This window comes from Convolutriloba macropyga, unplaced genomic scaffold, assembly GCF_964194025.1.
Source record: "Convolutriloba macropyga unplaced genomic scaffold, txConMacr16.3 SCAFFOLD_654, whole genome shotgun sequence".
In the NCBI taxonomy this organism is placed as follows: domain Eukaryota; kingdom Metazoa; phylum Xenacoelomorpha; order Acoela; family Convolutidae; genus Convolutriloba; species Convolutriloba macropyga.
The window spans coordinates 19,434-37,677 of NW_027453568.1; the positions used below are offsets into that span (position 1 = coordinate 19,434).

At 34.0% G+C, this 18,244-nt stretch overlaps 1 protein-coding gene across 1 annotated transcript in view; it reads left to right on the plus strand.

The window, feature by feature from the left end:
- LOC142358379 (uncharacterized) overlaps positions 1 to 18,244 on the plus strand; it is a gene marked incomplete at its 5' end in the record, with an annotated part of 83,049 nt that overhangs the window by 17,950 nt on the left and 46,855 nt on the right. The window contains 2 exons of the mRNA XM_075409785.1: positions 4,703 to 4,945; positions 5,337 to 5,539. Coding sequence (XP_075265900.1) covers positions 4,703 to 4,945; positions 5,337 to 5,539 — 446 coding nt within the window. The remainder of the gene's footprint in view (positions 1 to 4,702; positions 4,946 to 5,336; positions 5,540 to 18,244) is intronic.

An 18,244-nucleotide genomic window follows, 5' to 3' on the forward strand; every position in this document is an offset into this window, starting at 1 on the left:
ATTAATAATTTTTTAAATTTTTATTCAAGTTTTCTTTTTATGTTCAAGTTTTTTCGCAAGTTGGTTTACGTGCTTTTTACACGGTCTCTTCTGCGAAGCAGTTTCACTGATTAGTTTTGTACTAGTATCTGGGGACGTCCACTGGAGTCAGTGGGGATAGAACCCGAACTATCCGTCTGATAATGGTTAATTACCAGCTTAACTCTGTACTAGTGGCTTGCACTAAGTGAGACAAGAAATGATAGATTTAAAATATAAAGGAAGTGAATATAGAGCTAATATACAGTAGTGGATAAAACAAGGGATTCAAGAAACAGTAAAATTTGGCCCGATTCGACATGCGCGATCAGCGTTAGGAGAAAGGGACAAATTTTACTGGTGGTTGAATCCCTTGTTTTATCCACTACTCTCAAATTAGTTATTTTTGTAGATAAATGAGCTGCAGATAAAATTTTGCATATTTTGGCTCAGACCACATGTGACCAAAGTAAGTACTTGAACGGGGATCTGATCATCTCTTTGTATAACCCCGTATTTGTTTTTGTTATTTGTAGCATTAACATTAAAGATTAGAATTTGAGCAGTTATGCATGGTTTGGATAAAAAAAGGGATCTATTTTGTTTTGCCCCCCCCCCCCGAGTTGTTATATAGCACGTTACTATCTAATAAATAGAATGTGTGCCTGAGGGCATAAAAGACATACTCCCACTAAGCTGGTTTAGATCTAAAAAATTCAGTACCAAGACACAAAATCAGTAAAAATTTCGGAAAGAGGAATTGGCTGTAAAGTTTTCGGATTTAAAAGATTCAGAGGTGCAATGACAGTGAGGGTTAAAATATGCGGAACTAAGTAAATCAGGGTGAAAAGAGGTGGAACCCGGTTTTGCACCTACAGTTATGCATTTCAAAACTGTGCGATGTTTGAATGTCTTTCCGGTTTAGCTGGGTGCCGATCAACAGGACGACGTTTCAAATGGACGACATCGAACTTTGTTTCAAATGAACGACAAATGCATGCATTCTCAAAGTTAACCCTCGCTAAACATTGAAATTTTGATCATTCTTTAAAATAATGTAGTCGCAAGCATCCATAATGACTAAATTCAACTGGGACTAAATTATCAGCTCATATTGATATTTTGCATGTATTAATTAGTTTTGTCGTCCATTTGATACAAAGTTTCCTTGTCGTCCATTTGAAACTTCGTCCATTTGAAACGCCCACCGGTTTAGCTTAACAAGGTTTCTACTTCTACAGGATTTTGACGAGGTTATATTGTGTCACAGGAATACCCAGCTCTTGATTGTGATCCAAGTTTGAATTCAGTTCAAAATGGGCGACAAAATCTGCAGTAAATTACTAAAACATAATTAGTCGCACCCATATTTTCACTCAATTTTGATGTGTGACATCAGGCCGAAGGTCATGCTTTGCTTTCTCTTCAGTTTCAACTTTTTCTGAAACAAAAAATTGACCTATTCTTTATGAAAAAGTTTTGAAAAACCTTTGATTACTTTGAAATTCAGCTGCAAACGTTACCCACGTCTATGCCAAGACTTTCAAGATTTGTAATTAGACGTTCTCAGTACTGAAAAATTAAAGACTTGCTTTTGGACTTACCCAGTACTGATAAAAGCTTGAAGTTGGGTGGGGGGGGGTATAACCTAGATGAAAAAAATCTTTGCTATTTAACCATATAACCTAAATTATAACTTGAACTGTATTACCAATTTTTTTTACCATCTTCTGTTGGCAGCGATGAAAACTTTTTTCAATACTACCAGCAGAATGCAGTGAAAAAAAATTTCAGCTCTAGCAGGGTGCGGTGAAATAAAATTTCAGCGCTAAAATTGCATATCCTACAACGATTCACCGCTATAAAAGCATACGACGCAAAAAGATGCGGGCACTTTTGCGGTGAAAAAATGTTTTTTTTTCACCGCTATTCACCGCTAGTCTTATTTTATTTTTTGACCAAACCTCGACTCTGGCCGTTTATATATTTGCACTGATTGCTCAGATTTAACACACACACACCCACTTATTCGAACATTTGATATTAGTCAATCACCAATACAAATATAAATATAAACCACGATTTTTACTCCAATAACATATTCATGCGTAGCTAGCCGTCCGGCGAGGCCAAGTAGTGTGTGTGTTTCTTCGTTTGACTTCGCAGATGTAGGTCGGTGAGGCTGGAGAGATGGTGTGAGAATTGATGAGTGAAATGAGGAGATCGATAAGGAGGTTGATATGAAGAGCGTAGCGACGAATAGCAACTGACGAATTGATTGACGAGTTATTATGAAATATGCTAAAATGTGTAGAAGTTGTAACAGAAGATTTCTTATAGAATATCCATATGAAATTAGATGAGTATTATGTAATACTATAGTTAAAAAAACAAAAACGAGAATTAACAAATATCCAAATAGAACAACAAGCTAAATTTAGTAATCGATTCAATTAAGCAGAATTAAAATTATCTGTTATTTTATGGATTTTTCACAAATATATAGAGGTTCTAATCTCAATTTAATTGCAACAACTTTGTTGATTTTAAAGTGTTCGAAAATAAATTTTAATGATTTTATTTTTGAAAAATATTGTAATAGTGGTTGTATTATTGGAAACTGTGATATTGTGAGATTGAAATATGGAAATATGGATATGAAGCTATTAGAATTATGAAATGGTTATTATTAGATAGATATTATGATAGCATTATTTGTTTTGATTTGATTTATATTATTATGAATAACGATAAATTTATAATAATAACTTCAGAAAATTTTTTGTTTGTAAATGAGCTTACCAAAAGATTCTGATATTATAAAATCTGATATAAAAATTAGTAGTGATAAATCTATACACGAATCTGATATTGACTTTATTGATGATTCTGATGTTAGCAGTGAGTCCAGTGATGAAACTAGTGATGAATTTCAAGATAATAATTGTACTACTTTCATGTATATAGCAATAAATTGTTAATTTTTTTTCAAACAAAAATGATAGCTTTGTTGAACTTGTGAACAATTTTAATTTTGATTTTGATTAAATAGATAAATTTGGTTATCAAGTATATTTTTTCAAAGATTCAAAACTATCAAATTTTCTAATTTAAAAAAGTTATTTGAATAAATTGTTTCTGAACAAATGGAGACGCAAAACAAAAGACGCTGTGAAATCTGTAGTATTGATGTTCATAAATCATCATATGCAAAACATTGTATCTTCAGAAATTTGACAAAAAATATTAACTGCTTTTGATGAAAAATGTAAATACGAACATACAATTGAAAGTTTTCTCTGGAACTAAATGAGTGAATCTAGAAAAAAAAAGAAATCTTATGAAAATCTCGCAAGTATGAAACTAAACCTAAAATTCAATTGACGCTATTTTAAACTATAGAAATCCAATATTTATAAATGAAAATATTGATTTATATTTGAAACGTGAAAATCCTAATGATGGTGGATATTTTAAACCATATTAATCACGTACAATAAAAATAAACCAAATGGATATTATTATATAGGTTAAATCTAAGATGGTCTTAACAAAGGAGGTTTTGATAGATCTGGATTTGATAAAAATGGTTTTATTGACGAAGGTTTTATCAGGAATAAAGAACTAATTAATGTAAATAAGTCTAAAATAGCAATCAGTAAGAATCTTTAGAATTTTTTTATGCAAATGAAGGATTAAGAAACAACTATGAATTAATACGAAAGTGTGTTGAACAAGAAGCTAATACACATAAATATGCTTCTTTAAAATTAAAAAAGGATGTTAAATTAGCTATGTTTTTTCTAAATCATGGGGGTTCATTTCATTTGATTATAAAAAATCTTCGTAATGATATAAACATTGGTCTGTTAGCAATAGAAATTGATCCTAAAAATTACCAAAACCTTTGTTAGAATTTGAGAGATGGCGATGATATTTTTAACTTAGTTGTTAACAAAGATAAGAACATGTGGGGATATGCGAGTGAAAGACTTAGAAAAATTAATCCATTTATTACAACACATTGTAATTTTGAAGTTTGAAGTTTTTATCAATGTCGACAGTGTGTGCTCATATTACGTAATACTTTGTTAATTCAATACTCAAAAATTATGTGTTTGCCAAAGTGCGGATAAACAGTTATTCGATCTATTTGCTTATATCGACTTATGATTCTGTTTTTAGCAATATGTTCACATATCTATCCACTTATGTATCAAATTATAATATCTTTATCATGCGTAGCTAGCCGGCGCAAATAGTGTTTTCAATTACAAATATTTTAGTAAGCGTAGCTAGCCAGCCGGCGAGGCCAAGTAGTGAGTGTTTCCTCGTTTGACTTCACTGAGGTAGGACGGTGAGGTTGTTCAAGATGGTTTGAGAATTTATGAGTGAAATGAGTCGGTCGATGAGAAGCGTTAGCGACGATTCGATTGACGAGTTGAACGAAGATATTCTCACTCCAGGTTGGATGGCCGATGCGTCCTGCGTCTGTGGAGTCAAACGGAGAAACACACACTACTTGCAAATATTCACCGCTATCAAAACATTCGACGCAAAAAGATGCGGGCGCTTTTGCGGTGAAAAAAAGTTTTTTTTTCACCGCTATTCACCGCTAGTCTTATTTTATTTTTTTGACCAAACCTCGACCCTGGCCGTTTATATAGTTGCACTGATTGTTCAGATTTATCAAGAGGGTGGAAGTGTATTACATTAACGGAACAGACGACTATATCAGAGGGTTCAAAGTGTACTACAAGGAGGCAGATGGAGGCAACATCACTTTTGAACTCGCGGGTGATCAGGAACGTGATTTCAATGAGACAGGATACGTACTACAATATGTTGATTTTGAGGAGGAGGGAACTCTCCCCGCTGGATTTGACTATGACATACTGAGTTTCCGACTTGGAAGAATTCAGTTCAAGTTCGTATTCATTTAATATACCCTGGTGAGAATCAACCTAATGAAAACATGAAAGATATGAGCTCAACCAACCAAATGTAAACAATTTTCAAAATTTTGGAGTGATTATTAAACGTTACTCTAGTTGATAATTATTACGGAGCCACTGGAAGGAACTGAATAATCAAATTGAAGATCTTAGTTAATCATTACCAGGATGCCTCCGAGTCGACTCAGAATTTAATCATTACCAGATGCCCCAGAGTCGACTATCTAAACTTTAATATCTCTTGCAAGATTGCGGCAGAATGTTTCAGGCCGTTTAATTTTATCCAAAATTTTGCAAGATTTTGCCTGCGGTCTCGACTAGTATGAATTCTCCTAAGTATTATACCAATTATGTCACACCTAGGGACATCAACAACGCTAGCATTGGAGAGTGCATGGGACCAGTTAATTCCGCTGGCAACTGTAGTACAGTAGGAGCACGAACATTGGAGAAAACTGATAACGTATCTCTTGATCACTTCATATGCGGATTCAAAATCGAAATTTCTCATAATCAGATTACGACGGCAGGAGTTTTTGCAATCACCCCAGTGTACGCCAGCATCGGTGAGAATTGGTTGTTTTGACCTCGACCCCCCCCCACCCCAATTTAATGGGAGGTAGAGGGCTCTATACTCAACTGGCATTACGTCGCAAAGGTCCAAGTCGCTCTTTTTGAGATTGTTTGGAGTTTTTTGACTGACAACGGACCTTCTCTTGGCATCAATTTTTATTTTGCATCATTTTTTCCCTTATGAGAAATCGTGGACATAAGTGACGGGAAAAGCATAAAATTCGTATCTCTTTATTACTTGAGGTTTCAAGTAATTTCGTAAACCCCTAATTACTTGAGACCTAATTCAAACTCTGAAGTGGGTCTCAAGTTATTCAACTTCTTATGACTGAACAAAACTAGTTATTCGTATATCATCCTTAACAATCGCCGTTCTCAAATACCAAATAACGACCCATTAAGATCCCATTACTGCATTTAACGTAGAAATATAAGTAGAGATTGGTAACCATCGATAGAGAAAAATTAATTGAAGCAACCCTATTTGAAGCACAGTAATCATTGCAAAAGCATCCCCAAGGATTTTGGACTTTAGATATAACATTAAACGAAATATTTTGAAATTATGAAAAGTATACAAAACTGTAGAATTCTGTATTTTTGTGGTTAGAAGTCTTCTAGCTGGGGACTGACTAGCGCCCAAAACCCTATAAAAATTCCGAAAGATTTATTTGGTAGCTTCTTTTGTTGTAGGGAGTGTACTGTGTTGCCCCCAAAAAATGTTACTCTCTCGGCTGCTTGAAAAATTCACTCTGGATAATTGAATTATTAATCAAAATATGTAAAACCTGCATCAAATAATGTTATAGCCAGAGACAGTTAATTGAGTAAATACAACAATCAAAAGGAATTTTTCTATCAAAACTAATTATTGATCCACACTAAATCAAACCAATTCAATCACTCTCTCCGCAAGTATCCACAAATCCGTTACTTGACTTCCTATCCCTGATAACTAGAATAAATTCTGCTTCCCAGTAGCTATGTTACTGGCCAGAAACCTATTATCTTCACAGCCAACTATTTTGAATAACTTTGCAGTTTCACTCACTGCAACTGCGAAACTATGTTCTTTCGCAAAGAACTCTCAAACAACCACATTTTTTTCACTCTGAGAATCAACCGCTGCACCTGAGCTCTCTCTCTCTCTCAAGTTTTTGACTGACGAACTGCTGTTTCTCAGCCTCGTAAGACTTTCTCTCAGACTTGCTCTCTCGCGTCTGATCCTTTTTCTTCTGCCTAAGGGTATTCAAACTTATCAGTTTTTATCAGCAAAACGTAACGTGTCGTTCCTTTTAGAACAGTTTGACCTAACGTATAAGTACTATAGTGGGTGTAGAAGCTTGATCACGGGCTGCAGCTTATCTTAGATAATTGTTTGCTCAATATGACCGGAAATTTGTGATTAACTGGCTTTGATAAAATCAAGATCCAACAAAATTTATGTTTCATGTTCAACAGTTCTTTTACAAGTACATGTATTCTCCTTTTTTCCTTTTCCATGTTACCAATATTTCTCTCACTTAGAACTTGAAAACTTTCTAACCCATTTTAGATCTAGCAATGTTTGTTTTAATCAACATTAAACTATTTTCTTATATTCACAGTGAAGAAAAAAATCAGGGAAAACTAAGATCTTTATGCCTTTTTCTTCGTAAAATATTTGTTAGCGTTCATAACACGAAACTGAACTGTAACTAAATTGCGTTCTTCACGTTTGAATGTGGTGTTTGATAGATATTTTGATTCTGGTGAGAGTGTTGTTTTTTTCATAGAAGCACAAAAAAGTCAGTCATCGCCTCTTTTTTATTTGTTTTAAAAGACAATCTGAACGGTTTTAGGTACCGGAAAAAGCACGTTGTTTTTTTCAATGTGTAAAAAATTGTCCTAGGAGTGATCAGTTAAAAATTCATGGTGATCGGACTTGAGGAAGTAGGGTTTTCAGGACTTGGGATTGGGGTCGCAAAAGTGCGGACACTTTGTTTTCTTGCGTTTGAGTATCTCTCTATCAGAATTTCCTTTGAACAGACCTTGTGCTCTTTTTGACTTATCAATCTATTCTGAAGAATACTGCGGAGCCGTAATTAGTCCTATCTCAAACATCGAACTCACTCCATAACTCGTTATTTCCACTAAAAATTCTCTTTTGCAGCTCAGATCTTTTGAAGCTCCAATACTATAAGTACTGCCTTTTCCTGACAATTATGATTCCTTCCACTGTTTAATTACTGAAAACCATAGTACTGTTTCTTTTACCTAGCTCAAGTTAAAATAAATTCCGTAAATTTCCCAAATTTCACCTGATATACTAAGACGTGTTCTGAGCCTACCTTTATTAGGATACTTCTGGAACTGTCTTATGGATGTCTCAAGAATAGAATGTACTCTTAAGGCTTACCTGACTAACTAAAGTTCTATATCTCTAGTCTGTTACTCTTCTATCTGAGCTTCAGTAGACAGTGCACGGGCCCCAATGCTAAAGTCTAACGTATATCTCAATACAAAACAAGAGCGGAGTAGAGAGAGAGAAATATATTTTATTATTATATCAGGTGGTTAACTGGTACTGACTAAATAACTTTCTCTTCTGAGAGGAGGGGTAAATGGGTAAACATCTAAAGGAAAAGAAAGGAAAAGATATTATTCCCTTTTTATCCAATCAGGGAAGAGTATTTTCAGGCTTTATTTATTTAAATAATAAAGTCTTTCAAATGGTCTTTTCTGGAAGTCATATTTGACTCCATCTTTCCGGGGTTTCGAGTTTTTTGAAAGTCTCTTGTACGATCTGATAAGTCAATTTCTCTTTATTCTCTCTGAAGGATTTTCTTTTCTTTTTTTAAATGTGTTGCTTGAGATCGGTTCGCCTGTAAGTCGGTTCCCAGACACAGGTTGCCCAAGGAGCAAGGATTGAACATCAACAACCACAAAAGTATCTATTCCATTACCACGTCCAGTGGGTGAAGATCCTTTCGGGTATGTCCGGTGTTGATGCTTGGAGGCAATCCTGATGTCCAGTGACTTGACTTACCTGACTTACCTGAATTGGTTTGTTGTTAGGTGTTAGATGTTAAAAAAAGCTTTTCTCTATTGTAACCTTTGTTAGGTTTTAATATTCTGTTATACCTAGTATCCCTTCCGGTTGGAAAGTAAATAGAAATTTATATGTTCTGTGTTAAGTATTTTTTGTTGTATGGTTTTATGGAATTCAATGGATCAATTGAGGGTAGTTTTTGTTAAGTCAACACAACTTGTGTGACGTAATCGAGAAATATTTAGTGACATGTGAATTTGTGGTCATGTTGGATTAATTCAAATTCATTTCGTCACGAAACCAGAAGTTATTCTGATGCAATCAATTCTCACGAATTGTATTGTCATACTTCTACAATTTGTATTGTATTATGTATTTTGTAAAAGGTTTAAAGATCTCGCTTATTGTTTCTTATAATGGGTAGACGCAAAAATGTCAATTGTCTGATCCTCATTAATGGTTATTTCATCAATTCGGGAAATTAATTAATGTCTCTGTCTGCGCGCTTATATCCAATATTCCAAATAATCCAAAGACTCTGTCAGTATTTGGAGTACTACAATGTTAGTTGTTACTAAGTAAATGTGAAGCTGTTAGTTGTTACTATAGCTTAAGGAACCAATGTAGTTTATCTGTGTAGACCTGTGTCTACTGTAGTTTATCGATATAGAAATGTGTTTTATTCTTTGATTAATGACTGCTTGTTTTATATACAATTGCTGGTCTGATCATGTACATGTATTTACATGTGAAAATTTCGAAGTTCAAACATTATATGTTTTAATTTCTGTTGGAATTTGATTTATTGTTACAGTTTGTATAGAAAAGTGTATAACACTTTGTTGTGTCCTTAAGATTTCAAATTGGTATTTTAGTTTAAATATTTGTGTAAACAAATTTGTTCTTTAGGAATCTGAGTTGTAGTTTTGTTTAAATGTCATGTCATTGACTCAAGGTCTGAAAGGTAATATTACATGTTATACGTAAACTTAAGATGTCTGTTATATGACTCATTATTTGTCCATTTACACTGTGTTTACATTGCAAATGAATACTAATTGTTTTCATTTCCGTCAGTTCTGTGTTCTATTTCGAGCTGTTATTTATTTATTTATTTATTTACAAAATTGCATATTACTAACTATGGGAAAATCTTTGCATATATACATGTACATATTAGAAATTAGGCTAGGGCTTTATCAAGAGTAAAAAATTATTTTTTTTTTGACTTTATTGAACAGATAAAATATCTAACAATCCGTACATTGAAAGTTATGTAAATAGGAGATATAACTAGAAACTGCTAGTTGTAAGTATGGTTATTGGTATATAGGTACAAATATAACAGTTTACAAAGTACTTGAAGACTGAATATTGAACTGTTACAACTACATTTATCAGAAAAGGGGTTAATTTCGAGTATCAGGAAACATAAATAATCATATATGCACTGATTAATTTCATAATTATGCATAGTTATTTGTTGAGATTATCGATTGTTGTTACTTGTTACTATGATAACATTATTAGATTTTTTCTGTTTGTTTCGGATAGTTTGTCCCTTCCTTATAATGGCGGTAATCCTTTACAAAGTTATCGTCTTTCGATAGGAATTATGCAAGTAAGTTTGTTAAATCTTTTAATGGAATATCTGTAATGGATGCTTTCACTGTGTTGCATAGTTCGTGCTCAAATTCTGTCTTAGTCCTTTCATTATTGAAGTCTATTCTATTTGTGAAAGCGCGGTTCGTTACGCTTCCCTCGAGGTGATAAACGTGATATTCTTCGCACGGTTCCAACGCTTCGAGCGGTACCATGAGAGGTCGCTCCGGTGCATCTTTCGGTTGGAAAATATAGTAGTTCTTGATTGGGTCGAAATTTCTCAGTGTGCCCAATGTGTATTCCCATTTTAAGCGATATCCGTAATTGAGGAAGTAAGGTGATGTAAGTTGATCGTTTATGTGTATATAACTTCTTGATGTGTTATTGCTCTTGTCACGTAGAAATGTATAATATATAAGATTGTGGATGAGTTTAGTTTCATGTACTCTATAGTTATTGTTTTGTACATCTTTTGATGTAGGATGCAGAAATTTGAATCTAAGTTGAAATATCTGGTGATCGTAAAAACTGTACGCAGATAAGTCTTGGGATGCTTTTGCTATGAGTAGATCGAAATGACCTGTGATTGGAATTTTAAACTCTTAGTCATAATCATATAAAAATCTTTCAGTGAGACTATAAAACTGTTTGAGTTTCGGGTACATAGTCTGGTGGAGTTTGTCTCTCCCCATGTTTTTTGTACTACGCTTTACTGTAATTGTATTTTCTGGTGGCAGAGGTGGGAAATACTCTGACGCACGATCTTTAAGGTTATGAAGCGGTGCCATGAAAAAGTTGTATTCGCGTGAATCGAATGGCATGTTTGCCCAATTCCTGTATGATAATAATGGATTGTAATTACTGTTGTGTGGGCTATTTAATGTTCTGGGATCTTTGTCCTGAAACCAAATTGTTTCCATAACTGTTGTTGTTGGGGTCTGCTCATTTGTTGATTGGTGAAAAAATGATTTACTATTAGCTGATCTTGGTGGTCGTACTGGTGGTGGGTAGTTTGGAAGTGGGGGTGATGTATATGATTCCGTTGTAGAACGGTTTTGAGTGTTAACTAATCTGCTGTGTTCATAGCTATGTATATTTGTACTTGTTCCTTGTTCATTAGTGTTTTTGTTAGTGTTAAAGGATTATAAGTTCCGTCTGTTGTCAAATTTATTCTTGATTTTATGTGCAATATCTTGTGGAGTCAGAGTAGTCTCTGGAGTATTGTCTAAATGTACTCTCCATGTAGTGACTGTTTCAGGAATATTTCCCATTTGATCGTCTGTCTGAGTTCCACAGTCTGATGCGTTATCTCTTACAGTGCCAGGACTCGACCTTCCTGATCCGGAAATCAGTTCTCCTTCTTCAACCTCGTAGCTGAATGGTGAATCGGATTTGTATGGCGATTCGTAGTCCATGCCTGTTGCCATTATGCTAAAACTCATAAATTATTACTATTGGAAATAAGATATGGTTACCAATGTTATGTTAACTGTTATAAAAACTGTTTGTAGTTTAAAATATGTTTAAACTCACTCGTTAGTGGTTACAGTGTTATATGTGAAAAATATATTGTCATTGTTACTGTTGGTCTCTTGCGTTTTGTTGTGAATATACAATTGTATGAATTCACAATTTTCATGAGTTAATAGTAGTGGGAGGGGGTTTACTGTTAGATGTTCTTTAATGTATATTTGGTGTTAAATTTCGTATGTATCAGCCGAATGGGTGTCAAAGTATGTGACTTCATTTGTGTGTGGCTGATCATTTTTGAGGATATCCAAGCTGTGACTGCGATTATGCATTTTGTTAGCCGTTAATTTTAGTTGTTCAAAATCAATTGGTGGAGGGTTTTGTATATCGAGTAGTTTCGACGTGGGTAATAAGTGTCTATGTTCGGTAGTCGTTAATAAAGGATTTGGGATTTCATATGGTTTTGGTTGATTAATTGTTATTGGTGTTTCATATGGGTGATTTTGGAATAAACTATTATGTTGTTCAACTTTTGGTGCACTAGGGATAGGTGCTGATAAACTGTTTCCGATGCATTGATATGCTGGGGGTGGTGTAATTAGTTGTGGTGGTATTGTTTGTAGTTTATTCTCTTTTATTGTTTCTAGTGGTTCTATTTTAAATGTTTCTGGTTTATATTTCCTTTCTGGTAATGGTGGTTTCTGTATCTTTTTTGTTGAGTCTAAAGTTCGTAATTGTAATCCGTTTTTTGTTCTACGGATTGTAGTGTTGTAATTTTTATAATTTGTATCAACGTAAATTTCTGATTTGACGTTGTTACTTCTGCTGAATGTCTACGAAAGTTAGGCCCGTTTTTCTTTGCTTTGTTATTTAAATTTCCATAATGCGAATTGTTATCGTCACTGTCGTCATGTGAATTTTCTTCTTGTATTTGTGCTACTAGTTGTGTAAGAGTTTGTGAAAATATTCCAAATATTCCGGTGAGTAGTATTTTTGTTATACTTGCTTGTTTTCCGATTGCTTTGTGAATAGCAAAAGCGTTATAGAATTTAATAATAAGATTTGTTATGAATAGTATCAAGCTAATCATAGCATAGATAATAGCCATTTTCTCTAATATATACCATGGCCAACCAAAGTTGGTTAGGATTTGGTCTTTGATCCATGCGCCGTCAAAAATTTCTTTCCAGTTTACGCTTGGTTGATCTATCTGAAAGTTATATCCATTGATGTTCAAATCTCGTAGCCATTTTAGTGATTGTTCATAATTTTTGTATGTTTGTAATAAACCTAATTGTTCGAGTTCTAAGAGTTTTAGTGCATTAGCTGACTGTGCGTCTTGTAATGGTTTTTCACGGTCTCGCATGTATTCATGTAACAAATCTCTTTTTCGTTCTTGTACTAGTTGTTCTTTACTGGATATTCCGCTTTCTATTAAACTTGCTTTGTTAAACATGTTGTCTAATACTATTTCTTCAGGTGATATATTGTTTAGTATTGTTTCAACTTTAACTGGATACGGTGTTAATCTGTATCGAGATGCTCCTTCAGTATCTATAGATATGAGTTGATCAAAATTACTGTGTGAACATGGTACCTTTTTTGCCCAAAGGTATGGTTGGCGTGTGAGTTGATGTACATACTGTACTCTATTTTTGTATAGAATTGGTATTTTATCATAATATTCACGTATTTGTGGTACATATAGCGGTGATGATTTCTTTGCACATTTGTACATTTTCATAACTTTAACTCCTTCTTATTTGACAAATAATGGTGAATCGGATTTGTATGGCGATTCGTAGTCCATGCCTGTTGCCATTATGCTAAAACTCATAAATTATTACTATTGGAAATAAGATATGGTTACCAATGTTATGTTAACTGTTATAAAAACTGTTTGTAGTTTAAAATATGTTTAAACTCACTCGTTAGTGGTTACAGTGTTATATGTGAAAAATATATTGTCATTGTTACTGTTGGTCTCTTGCGTTTTGTTGTGAATATACAATTGTATGAATTCACAATTTTCATGAGTTAATAGTAGTGGGGGGGTTTACTGTTAGATGTTCTTTAATGTATATTTGGTGTTAAATTTCGTATGTATCAGCCGAATGGGTGTCAAAGTATGTGACTTCATTTGTGTGTGGCTGATCATTTTTGAGGATATCCAAGCTGTGACTGCGATTATGCATTTTGTTAGCCGTTAATTTTAGTTGTTCAAAATCAATTGGTGGAGGGTTTTGTATATCGAGTAGTTTCGACGTGGGTAATAAGTGTCTATGTTCGGTAGTCGTTAATAAAGGATTTGGGATTTCATATGGTTTTGGTTGATTAATTGTTATTGGTGTTTCATATGGGTGATTTTGGAATAAACTATTATGTTGTTCAACTTTTGGTGCACTAGGGATAGGTGCTGATAAACTGTTTCCGATGCATTGATATGCTGGGGGTGGTGTAATTAGTTGTGGTGGTATTGTTTGTAGTTTATTCTCTTTTATTGTTTCTAGTGGTTCTATTTTAAATGTTTCTGGTTTATATTTCCTTTCTGGTAATGGTGGTTTCTGTATCTTTTTTGTTGAGTCTAAAGTTCGTAATTGTAATCCGTTTTTTGTTCTACGGATTGTAGTGTTGTAATTTTTATAATTTGTATCAACGTAAATTTCTGATTTGACGTTGTTACTTCTGCTGAATGTCTACGAAAGTTAGGCCCGTTTTTCTTTGCTTTGTTATTTAAATTTCCATAATGCGAATTGTTATCGTCACTGTCGTCATGTGAATTTTCTTCTTGTATTTGTGCTACTAGTTGTGTAAGAGTTTGTGAAAATATTCCAAATATTCCGGTGAGTAGTATTTTTGTTATACTTGCTTGTTTTCCGATTGCTTTGTGAATAGCAAAAGCGTTATAGAATTTAATAATAAGATTTGTTATGAATAGTATCAAGCTAATCATAGCATAGATAATAGCCATTTTCTCTAATATATACCATGGCCAACCAAAGTTGGTTAGGATTTGGTCTTTGATCCATGCGCCGTCAAAAATTTCTTTCCAGTTTACGCTTGGTTGATCTATCTGAAAGTTATATCCATTGATGTTCAAATCTCGTAGCCATTTTAGTGATTGTTCATAATTTTTGTATGTTTGTAATAAACCTAATTGTTCGAGTTCTAAGAGTTTTAGTGCATTAGCTGACTGTGCGTCTTGTAATGGTTTTTCACGGTCTCGCATGTATTCATGTAACAAATCTCTTTTTCGTTCTTGTACTAGTTGTTCTTTACTGGATATTCCGCTTTCTATTAAACTTGCTTTGTTAAACATGTTGTCTAATACTATTTCTTCAGGTGATATATTGTTTAGTATTGTTTCAACTTTAACTGGATACGGTGTTAATCTGTATCGAGATGCTCCTTCAGTATCTATAGATATGAGTTGATCAAAATTACTGTGTGAACATGGTACCTTTTTTGCCCAAAGGTATGGTTGGCGTGTGAGTTGATGTACATACTGTACTCTATTTTTGTATAGAATTGGTATTTTATCATAACATTCACGTATTTGTGGTACATATAGCGGTGATGATTTCTTTGCACATTTGTACATTTTCATAACTTTAACTCCTTCTTATTTGACAAATATCGATCTGTCTCCTGTAAGTATGTATCCTAGAAGTGGTGTGTTCTTTTGTACTTGTGTTAATGTTAACTGTCGTAGATTTCGAGTTTGTTCGCAAATTTGTGAATAAAATTCTTTTGCTTGTAAACTGATTCTAGAGTATATGTTACTCATATATAAATCCATCTTCATATTTAAATGTGTGTTTTCGTTAACAGAACCATAATAAAATTGATTGTTATCTTCATCTTCGTAGCGTGTGTGCGTTGAGATGATTTGTTTCGGTGTTATTTTTATAAACTTTTCGTCATCGAGTTTATCTTTCTTTCTTGTTAATTTTTGTCCTGTATGCATGTCAAAGCCGTATTCATATATTATGTAAAAATCATCGTTTTCTGTTTTATGTAGTGGTTGTAGTGATCCGCATTCGCGTTCAACTATTGGATATATTTCGAATCGCGTTGCTATTGAGGCTGTTTTATTTATTTTATTTTCTCTTGTATGTCTGGTTTCTGTACTGTCGTCCATTCTGCGTTTGTTTCTATCCAGTATCGGTCTTGGTATTTTACCATGTATGCATCAAATCTAATTAGTTCAAATAATTGACAATGTGTTTGGGGTTCCCAAACTATTGTTGCTTTTGTAAAAGGTGTCGGTTGACACTCTCCTTTGCGTAAATCGCATGGTAGTTTTGTTCCCATGTATGAGATTTCTTCTGTATCAAGATTTAGTATGAGTGATACTTCTCTGATTTCTAATGTCCAATCTAGAATATCTATTCTATTTTGTTTTCGTACTCCGGTTAAACAGTTTGATTGTGCGTTTTTTATTGCGGAGGGTATCCACGTTGGGTTTGTGTAATCATACACTATCCTTCCATATAGTGGTACCATAGGGGTATCTAAATGAAATTGTATTCTGCCTTGGAGGTCTTCAATTGTCTTTTGTAATGGTGGATTAGCTATTTAATTGAATGATATGTTGTATCCTGTGGGTTTATATTCTGTATTTTTCAGTAAATTAAGTCTAGCGAGTTCGTTACGAACTTCGTCCGGGTCTAATATTTTTGTTCTTTGTGCGTCTGATACATAATAGCTAGGCCGGTTTCCTCTAATGTAGTTGGTGTGTTGTGAACACCATTCTACTCGTTCTTTAATTGTTCCTGCGACTGCGTATGTTTTAATCTCTACTGCTTGTGCTTTTGATAATAGTTGAACTTCTGTTTTTGTCATATCTAAATCTACTGGTTTAAATTTGCATGTGCTAATTTTGTTTAGTTCGTAGTATTTCACGTTTGTTATTTCTTCTGCATCGCAATCGTAATGTTCCATAAAAATATCTTGAGGTCCGATTGCTGAGCCGTTTATGTTTTGTCCTGTTAATTCTACGTAGTCTTCCTTTGTTTGGCGTTTTTGTCTTTTATTGTTTAATTGGAATTTTTCTAGAATACTGTTTGTGAGATGTTCTCTATAGAAATTCCAGTTTCTTCTCCATTTATCAATAGCTATGTTCCACATTTCTTCATAGTCTGAACTGTTTTGAAAATTTTCTAATTCTGTGATGTTATAAATGTCTTGAATTGAGTTTCAGTCTGCTGTTATTTCTATTTGATTTTCAGATACATGTTTCATAAGTTTGTTGATGTTTTCTCGTTTTATTGTATTGGATGTATTTAGTTTTAATTTGTTTTTATTTTTTATATTTTTGATATGTTTCTCCATTCGTTCGTTAATGCGGTTTGTAATATGTTCTTTAAGTTTGTTCTGTATAGTGTATTGTGATTGTATTTGGGTGTCTATTTTCATATAGGTAAATATTATAATTATTAGTAATAATAATATTATAGATTTTAATTGAAACGGCATGTGTACGATAATCCTGTATGAGGATTGTAAAATGTTGCAAAGCCTAAAGTTTGTTTAGTATATCTATCAAACTTGTAGACAAAGTCAATACAAATAAACGGTGCTGAGGTCGTTGTTGTTACTATGGAGGGTGTTGTTGCATGAAATGGGTGATTGAATATTGTATCGTATTTAATCGTCGTATCAAATTTTAGTTCTAGAGATGGTGTTGCTAGAACTTCGAGTGCCGAATTTCGTTGGCGGTGTGTTAGATTTAGGGTATTTGTAAGTCTATTTCTTGACCAATTTGTGAGAGTATCCTCAAGATTAGTCGGTCCGTATAATGGTGGAGGTGGATTCCAGGTTTTATGATCTAATGGAAAAAGATATGTATGATCATTAGTTCTACTTAAAGTAGGTGGATTTGGATTTAGGACTGGTGTTGCCCTAGTTCTACCTGGGTGAATTGATGCTAGTCTTAATTCTGGTATAAATCATGCTGGTGAGAGTGTTGTATTTCGTGGTGGTTGTAAAGAGTTTGTTACTTCTATTCGTGGTACGCTTATTGATGTATTCGAGGATGACGATTGGTGTGATCTGTGTGGTGTGGTGTTTGTACTTATCGTTTGTTGCGGTGAAGTTGCTGACCAAACTGAGCTATGTGGTGAGTGTATTGGTTGTACACGAAAATGGTCTTGTACAAAGTTGAAGTCTTGTCTTTGTTGGAATGTAGGTGGTCGAAAAGGATTTGCTCTGCATTCCGATGATGTAGGTGTTGGAATAGTATTAGCACTGGAATGATCGTTTGGTGAACTGATATTAAAATTATGGAGTGTTGGTGTTCGAGTAGGTGTTCCGGTTGGTGTTCCGGTTCGACTTGGTGGTTCTGACTGTCTGGCTTCTATAGGTCTTATTATATTTGATTCTATATCAGTAGAATCGTATGAGACTAATGTAGAGTCCTGTGTGGGAAATGAGAGTGATGCTCTACGTCTGCCTCTTAATAGGTGTCTAGTTTCTGTTCTCTCACGCCGTACTGTATACGGGTTTTCGTTTCCAGGGTCTGTATCGTCTACTTCAGGCGATGTTGGTATATTTGTTAGGTCTGTTACTTCGTTATGATGTGGTTGTTCTTGAT